The sequence below is a fragment of the Nelumbo lutea genome, chromosome 4 (assembly GCF_056320005.1).
Source record: "Nelumbo lutea isolate HS-2025 chromosome 4, American lotus-T2T, whole genome shotgun sequence".
In the NCBI taxonomy this organism is placed as follows: Eukaryota; Viridiplantae; Streptophyta; class Magnoliopsida; order Proteales; family Nelumbonaceae; genus Nelumbo; species Nelumbo lutea.
The window spans coordinates 15,048,139-15,066,628 of NC_142687.1; the positions used below are offsets into that span (position 1 = coordinate 15,048,139).

General features: G+C 37.4%; 1 protein-coding gene across 2 annotated transcripts; it reads right to left on the bottom strand.

The window, feature by feature from the left end:
- Positions 1-234: 234 nt before the first annotated feature.
- On the bottom strand, positions 235-16,899 carry LOC148854114 (uncharacterized). Of its 2 annotated transcripts, XM_088983378.1 has the most exons (15): positions 16,626-16,899; positions 13,756-16,511; positions 13,539-13,667; positions 13,257-13,448; positions 13,106-13,155; positions 12,300-12,979; positions 11,937-12,152; positions 6,431-6,544; positions 3,566-3,762; positions 3,244-3,459; positions 2,807-3,082; positions 2,509-2,656; positions 2,269-2,402; positions 1,112-1,198; positions 235-1,031 (listed from the first exon to the last, which is right to left on the bottom strand). In XM_088983378.1, exons 2-15 carry the CDS (start codon positions 16,459-16,461, stop codon positions 945-947), a joined length of 5,232 nt encoding a protein of 1,743 aa, XP_088839504.1. In that variant the 5' UTR covers positions 16,462-16,511; positions 16,626-16,899; the 3' UTR covers positions 235-944. The 2 variants fall into 2 exon arrangements, with proteins under 2 accessions (XP_088839504.1, XP_088839503.1); XM_088983377.1 differs by having other exon boundaries at positions 13,756-16,899.
- Positions 16,900-18,490: the final 1,591 nt, after the last annotated feature.

Below are 18,490 nucleotides of genomic sequence, written 5' to 3' on the forward strand. Positions count from 1 at the left end.
AACTAGTCAAATAGCTCAAAGCATAAGATTCAAAGACTGATTTCAACCATGCCAACTCCTGCTCGTTTTTCAAGCTTAAGTATTTTTTTTTTGTTTGATAGGGCATGGAGCCAACTTATCAAATCCTTTATATCTAAGGTTATGTGATATGTCATGAAAATGGACGAATTAATAAGAGGTCACAAACATCATCCGCATTACCCCATATATGGGGTAGTATTTCAGAGACAGACATAACGTCAACATCAGAAATACTTCGCATTTACTTTTTCCTTTTCCATTTTCATTGGCATATGTAAAAACTGTACGGTACAGTAATGAAACCCAAAGGGCCGTTGATATTTTTCTATGCACAAAGACCTTAAATTGCAACTGATAACATAAAACAATCTCTGATAAAAATCTAGCTCCAATAACCGGTCTTCCCTTGGGTAGTACTGCTGAATCCTTGAAACATTCTGCTAGTGACAGTAATATTCCAGTGAGAGAGACGAGCACAATAAGCTCCTTCAGCCCATTCATGCCAAGCAACAATCATATTCCACTCCTTCAACAATGCCTCCTTATTGGGAAAACCAAGTAAAAAAGAAAAGCCATGAAAACAGAAGAGATCCAACAGGTTGTAACAAACTTTTTCTGATGCAGATGTTGAGGCTCAATTCACTATGCTTCGGGGTTTCAATCGTCTGATTTCCTCAAATAAAATCTCTTTTAATACACTGTTTCTCCGAGAGGGGCCAACTGCTCCTACAAAATCTTTTAAACTGGCTTCAAAACTTTGATCGCTATTGAGAAAAGAATTGGACTTCTGCCACATTTGTGGGATTGACTATCATCAGCTATGCGTCACTATGAACAGAGAATGAACACTAAGCCGAACACTAAGCCACACTAGACTTGTAACACCCTGGTAGAGCAAGTACTGAGTGATCTCCAGGTAAGAGTTAATTTACAGCTTCAAAGAAAAGAACCTGAGGTTGTAAATGCCCTCTTTCGCACATGACAAGAACATCATGCCAACTGCCAATTACCTGCATGAATAAATTTCAACCATATAACACAAGTGGGGCATAATTGATGGGAAGAAATATCAGAACATAAAGATGTCTACCTTGACAGTTTTGTCATCATACATAATCCATCGTTCATGCTCATGACTGTAGGCAAAACAGTGATAATGTTGCCCATAATAGCATACCTACAAATTACATAAACAATAATCAGAGGGCAAGGAGGTAAATCGATTCTCAATAGGTTACCTCCAAAATATACAGAAGAAAAAAAGCACAGAAAAGATCAGTTTGTTTTAATTATTTGTTACATTTTTGGTTTAGGAGGTCACAACATTTAAAACATCAGTCCAGCAGAGGATGTATCACCCAGGTGAATATCTCATCTCCTTTTGATCTCAATGAACTGTGTCATTCCTACTCTTTTTCAATCTAAGAAGTTCCATGTTGACCCCAACTGCTGGAGTTAGTAATGCATGTCAAGATTTAGCTTGAAAAGGAAAGCGTTCTCTTAAAGTTCAATATTTCTTTTGATTAGATTTTTCAATGAACTGTGCCATTCCTACTCTTTTTCAATCTGAGAAGTTCCATGTTGACCCCTACTGCTGGAGTTAGTAAAGCATGTCGAGATTTAGCTTGAAAAGGAAAGCGTTCTCTTAAGGTTCAATATTTCCTTTGATTAGATTTTTTATATAGCCTTGTATGCACTCTCCAGGCATTTCATACTTTACCAATTGCTTGGGAGGAAAAGCAATTTGTTTTTGTATGTATTTTGCCGTGTCCTTTCCTTCCCCTTTTCTGTGGGAATCAATAGGATCTTTAATCAATTGTCTTGTTCCTTAGAATCAGCTGTATGGATAGTAATCAGGAAATGCACAAGGATTATTGCTATACTGTGCATGGCATTAACCATTATTTGTAAATGCACATAGACAAACAAAAGCAATAGAATACATGGTTTCCCATTAGGAGAGAGAGAAGAACTCTGAAATGTAGGCTATAAATTTTTTTGTGAATTAAGCATTTCTGAAAATAAACTTCCCATGATACTCAACTTAGAGAGTAACAAAATTATTCAACCACAACACCAAACTCCAACCACTGAGCTACTAATTGAAAAGCTTTTATTTCAGAATCTAGAATAAGTGGAAAGATCCAGGAACCTAGCAACTAGTATGTCTATTTATTGCTTGCAAAAGAAAAGAAGCTTTAGGTCATCTTAACCAATGGCTGATATATACTTTGAGGTTAAGCTTACCACTGAAATTAGGCAATGTCGATTCCCTGGATCAAGGCCCCGGTACAAGACACCGATATCTAATTCAGTACTAAGAGCTGCTAGTGTAGCAGATATGTCATCCACACTCTCACTGGTATTCTGCCAACCTAGAACTGCAAGATGCAAATGCCAACAAGACGGTTGCATATTTCTTGAAAAGAAAGCACCACTAGTCACAATTCACAATGCAAAATTGGCAAGGTTCCAGCACTTTATTACCTGTTGTAAACACATGTGGAGGGCTTGAAAGAATATGATGGATATAGTTGAGTTTACCACAGCCTCCTGCCTCTGGATCACAGGCTAACTGGTGATTCATCTCCACAAGCTTCAAAAGCTCATCAAAAGAGCTATCTGCACACATAATCTGAGCGATGGGGTATTGTTTAGTCACTGTAATAGGCTTAAAACAGGTCAACTTTCTAATGCTTGAACCGTAGCAACTTCAAAGTCAAGTTCCAAACATTAGGATGTATTACATTATAACAAAGACAAGGGTGATTAAAGTAGAACATGCCTTCATTGTTCGGAGAGCACTGGCATTGATGTTGTGAAAAAATGAAGTGTACTTTAGGTGTCTGGACTCCACTCCACAGCTGTAGCAGTTCATTCGTTCAAAAATGTCCATCCCAAAAAGTGTATGCACTATACAAGCATTGCTTGCACAATCCCACAAGCCCAAGCAATTGCTTTCTTCTGAATCTACATCTGAAGCGCCTGAACCAGATGTAAATGATCGATGAAGGCAGTCAAAAATTACTGCCAATACCTCAGAAGCATCATTCATTTGCCCCTGTCAATTAGAAATGCATTTATCAGCAATTATTAAACTAAAAAGAACACTATTCCTTAACACCCAATGTCTATTTTGTTGGTTCTGAAGGAATGATTGAAGATGCAAAGTCAGATTAAAAAAATGCTGCAAGAGACATCAGTACTTTCATCTGGATTTACCTCCTGGAAGAAATTACTATCAGGATACAAGTTGCTCAGGGCAACTCTCAAGCAAGTAGGAGCAACAGCTTCTCTTCGTGTATCTGTGGATGCCATGCTCAAGGCAGTAAAAATATCATATAATGCACAGACAACACAAGGATCTCCTACATGCACATGAGTTGATTCTGATCTCCTCAAGAACTCATCTCTAAACCGCCTTAAGTGCCACAAGGACTGTATTCCCAGGAAAGAGTTGCCATTTCAGACAATTGAAGAAAAATAACAAGCAGACATATCATAGAAATGAAAAGAATGGGTAACTCTGAGATATGAAGCCAACCTGTATAATTACATTCAGAAAGCAATTGTATTCACCAACTTCGTTTTTCAGCCCCATCCCAAACACATCTGTTCCATTTATGTTGTTGACCATGACATCATTAGGTGAAGACCCAAAATCTTCCACTTGTAGGGAGGTCTTTTGAGGTACTCTTGGCCTTGGAACATGGGGCAAATTTTTATGTGCTTGAAATGTGTCTGGTAATAGAACAACAGAAGTAAATTATCAGAATGCCACCAATATTACTTTGGGCTGCATGAAACAGGTTAAGTGACAACAAAAGTGATTGGCGCCCTAGTAACAACTATTCTAACACAAAAAAAAAAAAAAAGATTATTTTAAATATTACAAATTCAATGCTTGAGCTTGTAGATTAGAAAGTTCCAGTCAAGCATGTACAACCAAAGGTAGTGACAAGGATGAGTCAAATATTTCTCCTAGTCAGATACTAGTCTTTTAAATGGTACAAGACAATAAATAAACAAGTAGCAAACTAAAAGGCATTGATCAATTCACTGGAATGTGTCTCTTGATGAACAGACCAACTTAAAAAGAATGGAATCAAAAATCATTTTCTTTAATCAATAACATGTTATTTCATTAAAATTTAGGAATACAAAATCATTTAGCTAGCTAGCAGCTAGCAAGATGTGCTGCACACCATCACTCTGGGCAATCACTATAGATGTTATTCATATTTAATACAATACAAAGTTTTTCTTGTCCAATATCCATACTCATGAAATGTATTCTGGAACAAAAAGAACAAAGAAAGATTTGGTTTCACTGAACAATTAGTAAATCGATCAAAGAACCAGCTCAAAAGCATAACTAAATCCACGTAATTCCATGTATATGGTCGTAATTTCATATAATGTGATTAGGCTTAATTAGTTGACACTATAACTTTAAAGTGTTACATCACACAAAACAGTAAAACAATGAAAGTTTGCAAGTGTTAAATTCTGAAACTAACTTCTTTTGGTTTTTTTAATAGGTGGTAACCATATTATATATTTTAAAAGAAAGTATACAAGGTGCCTACTGCAAGAAAAAAAGGGCAAGGAAAAATAAAAAAGACCTCTCTACCAACTATCCCTCCGTGTGCCTTAAGAAGAGCCAAGAACAAGACCATCAAAGATACACAAAATGAACCTCACAGTAGAAGCCTAGATACAATAACAGATGACCAAACCACTCACCCTACTCTAAGCAAAGCCAATCTTACCTCCCCCCACCCCAAAATAAAAAGGTTATCTCCCACCCAATCCCCATATAAGCACTCTCGAACACTTACAGCCTTCCTCCAACAGCTAGAAATGATTAATTGAATGCCTCACAGGAAAATTAATTGGGTAAGATCACCTCCTTCCTCTGCTGAAGACTAGTCTTCATCAAATCTATAATTTTGATTATTGATAGAAACATTCTTAAATATTCTTCAGAAATTCTTGTAGGGACGATGTTTTTCTTTTTCAGTTTTGGGTAAAAGACTTAAACATCCCCTGAAATTTCACCTAAATGCTGAAACGTACCCTCACTTTTCAAATTGGACTTAGACATCCCCTCATAGATAACATCAGCAGACAAACTTCCCATCTGTTAACTCTCCATCTTTGTCTGTTAGATGTGGCATAATGATCTGTTTAAGAGAGTAAGAGACGGAGAGCTATTTCAGATGTGATGTTCCTCTGTTGAGCCCTTCAAAATTCATACTTCTGATTGCAATCCCTGATGGTAGACAGCAGACAACATTGTGGTGAAGCCATAATAAAAATAAGAAATTTAAGTTTTTGGATGCTGAATTTGAGAATAATATGCAGATGTGCCTTTAGCTTCACAGGAGACTGTTGAACCTTCCAGTTGTATGTTACTCATCAGGCATTGGATGCCAGTATCATAAATAGCAAAGTCAAGAAAGAAAGAAAGACCATTTTAAGTACTGCACTTCATGTATATGTGTAAATTTGTGAAACATGAAACTGAAGGAAAATGACGATGAGTTGCACTGCTTTTTGAATCCTTTCTTTTTCAGATGTTCTTGTCTAGATAATAAGTTTTTTGCTCCTCTCTGCTGAGCCTTCTTACCACTGTAGGGAGTCAAGATTTTTGGTAAATATACACAAACAAATGTGAGCATGAAAGGTACCCTTTTTCAGTTAGAATTTTTATTTCAGATTATTTTTCATTAATTTACAGACAAGGAAGATAGATGGATTAGTGGATAGATGCAGCACAGTCATCAGTCAAGTTTTCACCATTCCAAGGTTGAAGATGATGGGGTTTTTTCTCTCTAAATTAGTTAGCAACCAAGCCCAGGGTATATTACTCATTTTTCTTTCTTGTCAGAGATAACAGTTTATAAATCAGAGGGGAGGTCTAACTCTAATTTGAAAGTGAGGGGATGTTTCAGTGTTTAGGTAAAATATCAAGGAAGTCTTAAAGTCTTTTACACTTCAATTTTTTATGTTTCAACAATATCTGTGGCTTAATCCAAAATATGCATGCTCAAGCATGATACCCTGCTATAAAGGTTAACAAGCATCTTTTTCAGATGCTCAAGCATGATACCCTGTATCTCTATTATTCTATCAGCTTCTTCAGTTCTGTATTTTACTGAAATGTTTTTTCATTAACACTCAAAAAAATGAAGGGGGAAAAAGAATAAAAAAACTGGAACACGAGATGACAAAGTTGAATGTTTTGGAGCCCCTAGCATCTACCACCAAAGGATACAGATAAGTATAATGAGCAAAAATTGCAAAACATGTTTTCCTACAAAATCCTAAAGAAACTGTATACAGTATTCCATTCAACATGAAATACACACGTGAAACAAGAAAAAAAATTGTAAAATTGCATTACCAAGACTTTGGAGTACAGCTTTTTGAAGGTCAGCTTGGAACCTTTCCTCATCATCCTCTTCTGCATGTAGCTGTCTCAATGTTTTTGTTGCATTGTCTCCAGGATATGAATCAACTAATTTTCCCACAAAGAAAACCATGTCATATTTCATCTTTTAAGGGCATATGATTACTAAGATTTTCATATAAATCACAACAAGATATGCAATCTCTTAAAAACAGTTGGAAAATCTCTTCGAGATAAATAACATGACATGGAAGATATTGGTAGCTAAGGTGCTTCATTTTATGGATTGATTAAGCAATAAAATATTATTTAAAAAAATACTGGCAGTTTAATCATATATTCAAAAAGAACCAGGTCTACCTTAAAGGGATCCTAATAGCCAAGCAAAAGTCACCCTCTAATCTCATACAACAACATTGGATATGTCTCATCCATTTCCAACTTAACATGGCCAATAAACAGTATGAAGTAATATTGTGGAAACAACCAAATTACCAAAAGTTGTACTTGCTTTATGTAGAAATTATACCAACCCGACAATTGAAGAGGGAAGAATATATTAATAAGAAAGCAGTGGGGGAAGGGAGAAAGGTGTGGGAGGAAGGAGAAGGGCGGGAAGAGGACCTTGTCAAGGAATAGTGAATGGAGTTGCCTGAAAGCTAATGAGGGAGGGGTGGGGTGTTTGAAGGTGAAAATGAAATTTATATATTGGAATGTAAGGGGACAGGGAGAATGAGGGAGAAGAATTCTTGTGATGTTTGCTGAGATACATACACCAGATTTTGTTTTCTTCAAGAAACGAAAGTGGAAATTGACTTTAGCATGAAGGTTGAAGTTGAACTATGGGGTTATAGTAATGGGGAGTGGGTGGAGGTGAACGTGGAGGGCCTATAGGGTTTTTGGTGGTTACAACAATAAAGCTTGGACTTAGGGGATAGTTTTTCGGGTAAGTCTTGGGGTTACAAATATGTAACTTGGATGATCTGTTCTGAATTGGTGTTTCTCTTTTGTTGTTATGTTTGTAGGTTTTTCCTCAACACCTACCCAGTTTGTGCTTTGTTTTTTCCTTGTAATGAAATTTTCTAATGTTTACTTATCAAAACAAAAACATCTAAGAAATTGAAACATGAACATAATAATGAACTCATTCAAACAATATAACAAGGAATAACAAACTTTGTTTTTGAGCCACTGTCCCTAGACAACAGCCTGAAAAAACATGCATCACAAAGCATGTGAAGTGAACCTCAGACCTCAAATGTGAAACACAGATTTACAGTTCAAAATAAACATTGCACAAAAAAGCACTATGCTAATAATGAGTTTCAAGATTAGGAGAGGGGGGAGGTTGCTAGCCCCAGACATACTTGGGTGAAACAACATGCAAATTATTGAACAAAAACAATACATAAAATATGCAAAACCTTAATTAAAAAAATAATAATTGCTTTAGTTTTATTGGCATAGACCGAAACACATAAACATAGCATATAACTATATAAGACAAATTCAAAGTCAAAGAGAAAGCAAACAGAAATGGATTGTACAAAGGTGCTTAAAGCACTCAACAATTCAAGCATGTGAAACTCTCAACCAGGCAGTGGAAATTTTTTTTTTTGGTGTCAGTGGAAATATTGGACATCCAAAAATAGGAAACATGCCAGGAATGCCATATGAAAATATTGTAAAAATTATTGACATGGTGGAAACATTGTGAGATATACAAAAATATAGAATGATATTCTATGAAACGATAAAAGAAGCACAGGAACAATTTTATAAATTATTGTCTTGTTCCAAATCATCAAACAAAGCTAGGAAACAAAAGTTAATAGAGAAAATAATACACTGCAAAGTTGAAATTAAACTTTACGAGTCAATATAATACAGTGTGTTGAAGCAAAATGTGAACTCATAGAAAGTGCAAGTAGTTCTAATAGATCAACCAAATAACCTATTACACAAATAAAACGAAGATTCAACTTACTAGAAAGAATTTCAAACTGGATCAAAGTGACAATCTTGTCATTGAGCAGACAATTATACTGCTACTCCACAGACACATAGAGACACACCAAAAAATGTATAATCAATCAACTGGACTAATTAAAAGGGGAATGAATCAGGTGGCATTCATCAAAATTCATAGGGGTTTTGATTGGTCAAAGCTCTTCCGGCATCATAGATTTACCATATATGTCAACTCCAGTATATCTTTTGTTGGTATCCATGTTAGACGTCTTGCATTCCTAATCCCAAGAGCTTGAAGCCTTAAGGGAAGTGGTGGGCTGATGGGCCCAAACAATATAATGTTGGGGTATGGGCAAAAGTATCAATATGTACCAGTGCATATTGTACAATATGGATATCAGTTTTGAACCCACCGATATATAAAGAATTGGTTGGTTTCAACTATAATAAATGTTATGTGACTTCCCTTATGATCTACTCATAGATTAGACTCAAACTCAACTCAAGAAATCCTTATCCCAACTATATGGGGTTGGCTAAATGAATATTTTTTTTCTCAATGGATGTTGGCTACATGAAATCTTGCTCCACCACTCTGCTACACTCAGTCTCCACTACTTTAACTCTTGTCTAGCTCTTCTAAAACTTTCAATTTGCAGCAGATCACTTCTTAGATGTCTTCCATACACAAGAAGAAACTGTATTAGCCTACTTTTCCTCATTTTATCACTTAATGGGGCCACTCATAGATTCCAACAAATATGCCCATCTCTATTCATATCTTTTTTTTATTTTTACCACTCATTTATCCAAACATTTGCATCTTTGCAACACCCATTTTGTAGACATGCTTCTTTGCTGAGCAACACTTCTACTCTATACAACATTGTTGGTTTAATAGTCATTATATAGAATTATCTTTTAAATCTGAGTGATATTTTCCAGTCACACAACACTTCAAATGCACCCAAAATACCAAATCCATTTTGCCAATCCTACTCTAATTATATTGACAACATCTCCATCAATATCTCCATTGTTATGAAAAAACAAACCAAGAAAACAAAAGAGTTCACATTGAGGTATTACTTGGTATCTAATCCTAACTGTACCCAAGTTCTCACTCTTGTAATTCTTAACTTTACTTTGCATCTATTCTCCTCTAGCCCTACTTATATCTTAAAACTTTTTTATCCTAGAGCATCTCTCAATAGATCTAATTTTGCATTAAAACCCCTTATAGTTTTATCAATATATAATATGCCATCAGCAAACTATATGCACCATGTATTAACATGATTAGTCAATTCATCCATGACTATCCTCCAAAAAAATCAAACTCAAAACTCATATACACAAATACCTGCACTGCAACCTGATGAAAAGATCTAGACAAAATGGTAAATAAGCAAGCAAGGGCTTAAATATGAAAGAAACATTTACATGCTTAGAAGAGATCTAGACAGAATGGTCTGTAATTTTAATTTCGTTATGCTTTCACCAAATTTTTTTCTTTTTTTAATCTTTTTATGAACGGTAAATTTGTAGCATTAACCACAAAAAGGAGGGCAAGAAACTTCAAGCTTACAAAGCATTTTACATGGTTAATGCATTGGAACCATGTAAACCTATATGCATGTATCCTCCTCTTTATTATACATGAAAAAAGAATTGAGGAAGGTATCCTCCCACCGGTTCCTAAATGATCATGAAAGGAACCTTCAAAATCTTCAACTATCAAAACCCACTGAACCAGTAATGTTTCAATCTTCCCCTTGAGGGCATCAGAATCTAAGCTCTTTTTCAAATATGTTTTCACCAGATTGTTGTGCTCATACATTTTGAAATTTCTTAATTTGATGATGTTCCCACCATCTTTCATGAAAGCCTTAGCAATGATTTAAAAGGCGCGCCTAGGCACACAGGCGAGGCACATTTTAGGGTATGCGCCTCGCCTAGGTCCTAGGCGCAGCCCTTTCAAAAGGCGCACACCTGGTGCGCCTTGCAACTCAGCCCAGGCATGCGCCTTTTGAAAATTTGATGCTTTTTGCTTTTTTTGAACATAGCGGCTGACCAAACAATCCGAGAACCCCTATTTGCTAATGTTATTCATTCATTCATTGCAATAAAATATCTTCTTAAAAGGCAATGAAAGTTATAAGTTCATTATTTTTTGTGTGAGAACTAAGAATTTAACACCTAACATGGACTTGTTTGGGCTTGCCTCAAGGGGCGTGGCACAAAGGCGGCTCGTAGAATCAAGAATGTAATATGTTCTACATTACATTAGCTACTTGAAGTAAGCAATTGAGTGAAAAAAAAAAAAGAGATTAGAGGTTTTACATGCTTGAAAATGTTTTATATGTTTGATTTTTATTTTTAAATTCTCATTTGAATATGCTTTACATCTTATGCTTATGTATTTTAATTTTAGATAATAAGTTTTTTAAAACATTTATAATTTATTTTAAAATTCAAGTTTATATTTTTAATTAATATTATGTTAACTTTTTTTTGCATTTTTTGATTTTTCTGACATTTTTTTTTTATTTTTTAGCATTTTTTATTTTTGCGCCTTGCTTCAAAAAGGCGCGCCCTTGCCTTGTGCCTAAGGCGCAAATTGACCTCTGCGCCTTTTTTGCGCCTTGCGCTTTTAAAACACTAGGCCTTAGAAGCTAACATTTAAAGAAGCTAAGTAGGAATTAAGAATCAGTTTGTATATCAGTTCCCTTTTACCACTAAGCATTCAAGTTGGAGGCGAGAGGAATTCAAACATTTAAACCAAAAGGAAAATCGGTTCTATGAAGGGATTTAGGAAATACTTTTTCCTTTGGCTTTCAATCCACATAGGATCAAGAAAGTCCATATCATCGTTCCATATACTATATGTGAGCACATCGTATACCATTCTCTCGTGAATGAATCATGCTCGTACACGTAGATATATCACTTTTCTTAGAAATAATAAATAAAATGAAGGCCCTAAAACGGAAATCCGAATCTTATTTTGGGTTCTGACGCCAAATGGCTATTCAGAATTCAATAGTGTTGGGGCTTATGAATCATTCAAGATGTTAGCATTTTACAACAATACTTCTAATTTTGTTTACTGGGGCTCTGCTTGCTGAATATTTCTCCTCATGCATAAGGCAATTCATGTCTCTGCAAGGAGAGAAAATGAGCTAGCGGGCTATTTGGGAAAGTGTATGGGTTTGGAAAGAGGAGTGTGCTTATGCTTCTTTGGGCTAGTTATGCATATCCAGATCACTTTTTTAACTGCTTTTGTCTGTTTAAACTTTTGCATAGGCTTTTGGGTCTATTCTGGTGGTACCATCACATTTCTAAAATCTTTATAATTTCATTTGTTATTTATCAAAAAAAAAAAGGGCGAAACTGTGGGAGTACCGTATAAATATTTCCTCTTTCAGGCATTCATGGATGCAGCTCAATAAATTCCACCAAGGTCAGAAAAAGGGGCCCAGGGAGAGGGAAGAAACAGATCTACAGCACAAAATAAGATCATACTCACTATTTCCACTTTGAAGATTCTCCAGACCTCTAACTTGCTTTTTGGTGCAATCCTCGGTTTGCAAACTCAACACTTCACCATTTTCTTTCTCAAATGGCAAGCCTCGAGGATTTCCATCGAGAGACTTGGTAGAACTATTACGCCGTTTACTTTGCCTTCCTGCCCGTCGATCAGAAGGCAAAGCACCATTCTCTGGATTTCCTTGGTTGGGTAAGCCTGCACAAAACAGATAATTGCAAAAATAGCTTCCGATTAACACAACCCTTCTAATTAACAAGGAACTACATAAAAAATATGGACAACAAAAGTAATAATAAGGAACCAAATCAATTAAAGTTAGAGTTTTATTATAGGAGTGCTAACCTTGCCTAACTTGGCCATGAGAGTGACCATGTGCTTTCTTAATCCGCTGAATTCCAGAGTCAGTAGAGGATTTACTTAGCATTGCAGTTCCTTCGGCATTGTTTGCAAGCATCCTTCCTGAATCCTTTGGCACCCCAAATGCCAATGTATCTTGATTAGTGTAAGGTCCACAAGGCTTATCTCGGTAGCTTAGAGAGACCCTCCCAACCTGTGCATTCAGTAGCATGTCATGCTTCACAGAGTATTTTGTAGAGCAATCCAATTCAACCGCCTGATTTTCCTCAGGTATAAAAATTTGAGAATTAGAACCACCACGATCTGTTCCCTTCCAACTAGTTGGAGATCCATCAGCACCAGGCAAGCATACTGGCTTAGAATGTCTCAATTGCCCATGTGCATTTTTATCAATAGCACTGCAGTCTGAATCAATGTACATTCCCTCTGCTGCTACATTCTCCATTGTTGTTCCACTAGCCTTCCTTTGTTGCTCCGCAAGGTGCTTCTGTTTGGCCTCATTCTCAATTTGCCTTTGATACTCTAGTGTTTCTTCAAGCTTTCTCTCCTCTGCTTCAAGCTCAATCCTACGTCGAAATTCCTCCTCCTGTTGTTTCAGAGCATCACAACTTACAGAAACAGCCTCAGAACCTAGATGGTTCTCATCTGATGCAACCGGAGAGTAACTGCGGTGAAACATAAATTTCTATTACACAACAATATGGTAGTCATACTAATACAGAACAGAAAAGGATTCAGTATCTTCAATAGAGTGCATAGTTATACAAATAAGAGGCAAAAGAGGGACATACGTCTGTTCCTCAGTTTCCTGATGGAGAAGCTGCCCGCCAACACCAGTAGCCTGCAAAGTTCCAAAAATGTCAACACTACACTATAGAATAAGTTTATAAGATACTACGGTCCTAATGAAAGAAACAGAACCACACCCGACACAGTTAAAACCTTTAAATCCTTAGGTTTTCGGTAATCCTTGCTCTTTTTCTTATCCTTTGGTTTCTCCTGTAGCTGTTTCAAATGATCACCTCCTCTACTAACATTCTTCTTAGAATCAAGTGCAAGTTCAGCTAAAAATGCTTCTCTTGCAGCATCAGACTTCTCTGTAGCATCTTTGTCAACCAGCTCTTCCAAGTGTGCCTGGAGAAGATAGATAAAAATAGAGATGTAAAATTATATGCAAAGATGAGAAATATAACCTTAATCCATAAAATTAAACCACATACTGACCCTCATGAATGACTTCACAAGAGGCAACACAATTGCCCGGTAATCATGGGCTGACAAAGGCCCAAGCTTAAGCTCCAACTGTTGCATGCCAGTGACATTCCGCATGATCCTTGCATCAATTTTGCTGAGCTGCAGATTTAAAACAGTAAGACAAAAGAGCGGAGAAGCTGTCTTCTGGTTTTTGTTTTAAAGATATAACTAGAAAACAAAGACCAACCTCTACAGACAACTGTTCTTTTTGTTTCTGAATAGCCACTTCTATGCATGTGTCTGCCTGATGCACATAATCCTGCATTCTCCAATCATCATCTTCTCCACAATCCAAGTCACATAAACGGGTAGTTACACCAGTCAAAGGTTCCTCATACCCAAACTGATTAACATTAAGATTTTGTGCTTCTTTGAGGACATTTATTATGGCATCCAACTCAAACCTACTGTTGATAAGAGTGACATCATTATCCCTCTCAACAAGCTCTTCTTGCCGCTTCCTCAGGACTGCCTCGTAACTTTGAGAGGCAAATTTCGTGATGTGTTCCCTTTTCTTAAACTCTTCGAGGCACAGACTCTCAACTGCTTGCAACGCTTCCTCATAGCTCAAATGCTCACATTTCCTCTCACACAAACTTTGCAGGAGGTAGAATTCCTTCTCAAGCATTTGGAGTACTTCCATTCCTTGATTTGTTTTCTCTTCTCTTAAGTGTGTCCATGATGTCAATTGTTCCCCACTTGATGGACCTGTAAATATCCAGGACAATAGAGCATCACCATCCGGTGGTACCCCGTCTCCACGATCACGAATAAGAACAGGAGTTGCTGCAGAACCATCATCTGCAGCACTATGGTATCTAACTGGAGTAAGTTCCCCTTGCAGTAAACGTTCGTCCAAAAGGAGAGAAGAGGAATCACCGGTAAGAACAATTCTCTCTTTAAGTTCAGAGCCTGGAGTACCACCATGTGTATCATCCCCAGAAATATTCTTCTCAGAATATCTGCCTAAACCACAAGAATGAGAAAGCTCCTGCAAGAACTTAAAGATTTTCCTAAGCTGAGAGGCCCCTAAAAAGCATATGCACAGTGGTGTTTGGTCCAAGCCATGGTTCAGAATTTGAGAACCCGGAGCAAGACTCTGAAGCTCATCCATCGTGTATTGAATTACCTTGTTAAGATGGCTTGCAGCAAGATATTTATGTCTCAGAAGCAACTGGAACATACCATGAATTCTTTCTAGGAGCTTTGCACGCTCAGAATCATCTGATAATGGCCAACTCTGTGCAAGGTAATATTCCTTCGACCACCGGTTCCCATCATATTCCCTTAACTCAAAGTTGGAAAGGTCATCATGGATTCTGCTTTCCAGATGAATACCATTGCTAATTTCCCCTGCCTTGGACTCCTCATCTGGTTGTAACTTCTCCTCACCAGGAGAAGAATCCCATGTATCTTTAGAGCACCAACCATCATCAAGACACTCCTTATTCCCATGTTTGTGGTTCCTGGTATCAGATCCATCCAAGGCTCTAGGCGATTGGCATTTCAATTGATCTTCCAGCATGTTTAGTGCAGCAGGGGCATTGATAGGTTTCCATGAACCATTGACAAGCATTTCCAGCCAATCAGTGTCAACTTCTTGAGGTAAGACTGATTGCAATTTAGGCGATAGGTTCCCCATGTGCTCCCGCACAACATGCTGCATGTGCGAATCACAATCAGTAAATTTTTCATTGCAGCGACAGCACGACCAAAACTTCCATGTCTTATGGGACTCGGCAAAAAATAGAGCTTCTGATAAGACCTCAGACGCCAAACCATCCTTAGATGAACTAAAATGAGCCTTGAGATCACGAACACTTATCTCAAGCAAGCTTTGTTTCTTATCAAGACTCATAGAATTCCAATAAGATCGAACTTGATCCATTCTGTCTGCTGAAGAAGAAATCTTCCGTAAATTTGCATACTTGCGGCGCTCTCCAACTCGATGGGATGACCCAGAAGACGATTCCGAAGGCTTCTCCTCGTCATTCTGGGATTGGGAAGAGCCAGATTTCTGTTGCAATAACCTCGCAGCAGCAACACGCACCTCAATCTCTTTCCTTCTTTCTTCAGGCGTCTTAGTGGCCTTCTTGATCTCATTGGGCCGCCTAGTTTGAACCAGCCTGACCTCCATGGGGTCTTCTGGTAGCCGTCTCATCGGAATCAAACGAAACTTCTCTTCCCCAGTCCCATTGCCGAGATTCTTCATCCACGTAGAAATAGAAGCAATGTTTGATTTCTGAATGAGCGAACGAAGTTCCTGCTGCACATGGGCGATCCGAGCCTCGGGTGTAGACAGCTTCTGCTGGCTCTCATCCTGCAAGCTCTCTTTGGCAGGATCAACAGGGTTCAGAATCGAAAGCGCCCGCTCACACTCCTGTACAACCTCCTCATAGCCCTTGCTATCGTTGGATGCCTCGTACAGCAGATTGGCATAGAAGTGGGCAAACTCAATTGAGTTGGGGGAGAGCAAAACAGCGCGTCGAGCAGACTCAATTGCGTTCTTGAGGTGTCGCTGCTTGGCATTGGGGTCCTCAATTAGGGAAGCCACCTTGACACAAACAGTCCCCTGGACGCGGTGAAGGAGAGCAGAGTTCTCATGGCGGAGACAAGACTCTTTCATCAGTCTCAAAGCCTTGGTGTGGTTTCCTCGCCGAAGAGCGGTGAGGGCTCGCTCGCATTCGAGCTTGACCGCAGAGTACGACGAAGCATCCAATTGGACGGTGGCTTCGATCTTACTGGAATCCTGTCTGGAGTCATCAAAGGGACCGAGATTCGTCGAACGCTCCTCTTCGGCGGAGCCCAAACCGTCGGCAGCATCGGTAGGGACCACCGTAGCAGGAGCAGACGGTTTGGAGCGCGGAGCAAAGTTGCGCTTCTTATGCCCCATTAATCAATTCACGGTGCATGAATACCAACAACACCAGAAAGATATACTATCTATAGAAAATGAAGACCCTTTACTTGATGAAACAATCACATAAATAAAATATATATCTAGTCTATAAAGAAAAGGGGGAATGAAATGATGAAGCTTGAAGTTTGGAGTCTCGCCTGGATCGTCGGCGATTGATTAGTTGCTGTGATCTCTGTTTTGCAGCTCGTCTCTGTATGTGTATAACTCCCCTCTCTCGCTCTCTCTCACGGTCTCACCTACCAATAGGTAGACGGTGAGATTGAGATGTTTTCTGTTTAACCCTTTTGTGTTTTGCGGAATTATTCGCTTGCGGATGAAGATGATTCAGAATCGACTCCACCCACACTTCTCCATCTCTCTATCTCTCTCTACTCTATCATGACCCTTCGATAGCAAATCCTACCCTGTATCAGAGCGGGGACACTAAAAAACCCAATTTATATATTAGCGGAAAAATGCACATGTTTTCTTTTCTGAACGACCTTTTTGATAATTGATATTCCTTTGCTGTACGGTTTCCTCTTTTGCCACGTGGATCGTTAACCAATCTCCACCGTTCAATTAGATACAAAACCAATTGACGGGCCAGAACACACGTCATGAGGTGGCCCCTCATTGGACGTCTAGATTCCTTTGGTGGACATCCATCTAAAGAAGTAAAGATATGTATCACAAGGAAAAAAAAAACAAAAAACTAAACGAGTAAAATAAAGAAAATATGATGTGACCCTTCATTTTCTATTTATTACTAAATTTCTTAATTACCAAAAAAATATTATTAATTTCTTGAAAGAAATCTTTGATTGCGTCATTTGTTTGACAATAAATGTAAAATAATTATTATCTTAAACTTAAAACTCGATAATATAAATTCTCATTATTTTCTTTTACAATATATTATTGAAGAAACTCTGCAACCAGAGTTGACTGGTACTAGAAGATCACGAAAACTACATATTAGGGTTTGTTTGTTTTTATATAAAATGAAATGAAAAAATTACAATGGAATAGATTAAAATATTATTTTCTTTTACAATATTCTAAATATGCTTACATACACCAATATATATAGAGTTTTTAAAATGTTTAAAAGGTCTTATAATCTTTTCCCAACCCAACTCTATGATCACTATAAAATCAAAAAAAGAAAATGTAAAGAAAAAGAGTAAATATCGATCATATCGATATAAACTGATACCCATGTTTAAATATATTGTTATTTTAATTTTTAATTTTTGACCTCAACTATCATTTATGCCTCTTTTACCAAACTTTATTTTTGTACCTTTAGGTTTGTTTTAGTATACATCACAGAGGAAAATAGAGTTGTTATCATAGAATGAACAGACAATATGATTCAAATATAAAATAACTTGGAAAGTTTTACATTGTATCAAACAAATCAATGAAGATCATTAGATCACTTTCGTCCTCCTCCCTCCACCTTGGATGATTCACTGGAATATCAAAACGGGCGAAAATCCCTTGTTGACCAATCTTAATCAATCAATTTTCTATGCTTGTTGCTGCTGTGGGAACTAATAGCCAGGACAATTTAAGCTTGTTTTGAGAGTACAGAAAGTTCTGTTTAGCTTGACAGAAAATAGGAAAGAAGCAGAGAGTTGAGGGAAGCTCCTTGATAATTTTTGTGAAATTTCTGGGTAACTCAGATAAAATGCGGGCAACTGCCTAATTGGATGTGCTTCTTAAAACAGAGTGAAAACATTCTTAATTTGGCACTATAAAATGAAACATTCTCCCCCCCCCCCCTGGCACTGACCCAAACTGTACGATAAAGTTATGAATTCTGTGGTGGAGCGAATCGTAAAAACCCCTAATTAATATCATTAAATTAGATTTTCCATCTGAATTTTGCATGCCGCCAAGCATAATAATATAACACTACTTGAGGAAATTATGTATACAATCAGGAATTCAATAAACTTTTGGAAAAGAGGAAATACAATATACAACCAAAGAGTGATTCACTAATGGCTCACAA

What these genes read in the sequence shown, in the direction of transcription:
- LOC148854114 (XM_088983378.1), bottom strand. Translation starts at nt 16,461, where the DNA reads ATGGGGCATAAGAAGCGCAACTTTGCTCCGCGCTCCAAACCGTCTGCT. An exon ending in GTGCTCTCCGAACAATGAAG is followed by an intron (nt 2,657 to 2,806) that starts GCATGTTCTACT and finishes CCCATCGCTCAG; the next exon opens with ATTATGTGTGCAGATAGCTC. An exon ending in GACATTGCCTAATTTCAGTG is followed by an intron (nt 1,199 to 2,268) that starts GTAAGCTTAACC and finishes TGTAATTTGTAG; the next exon opens with GTATGCTATTATGGGCAACA.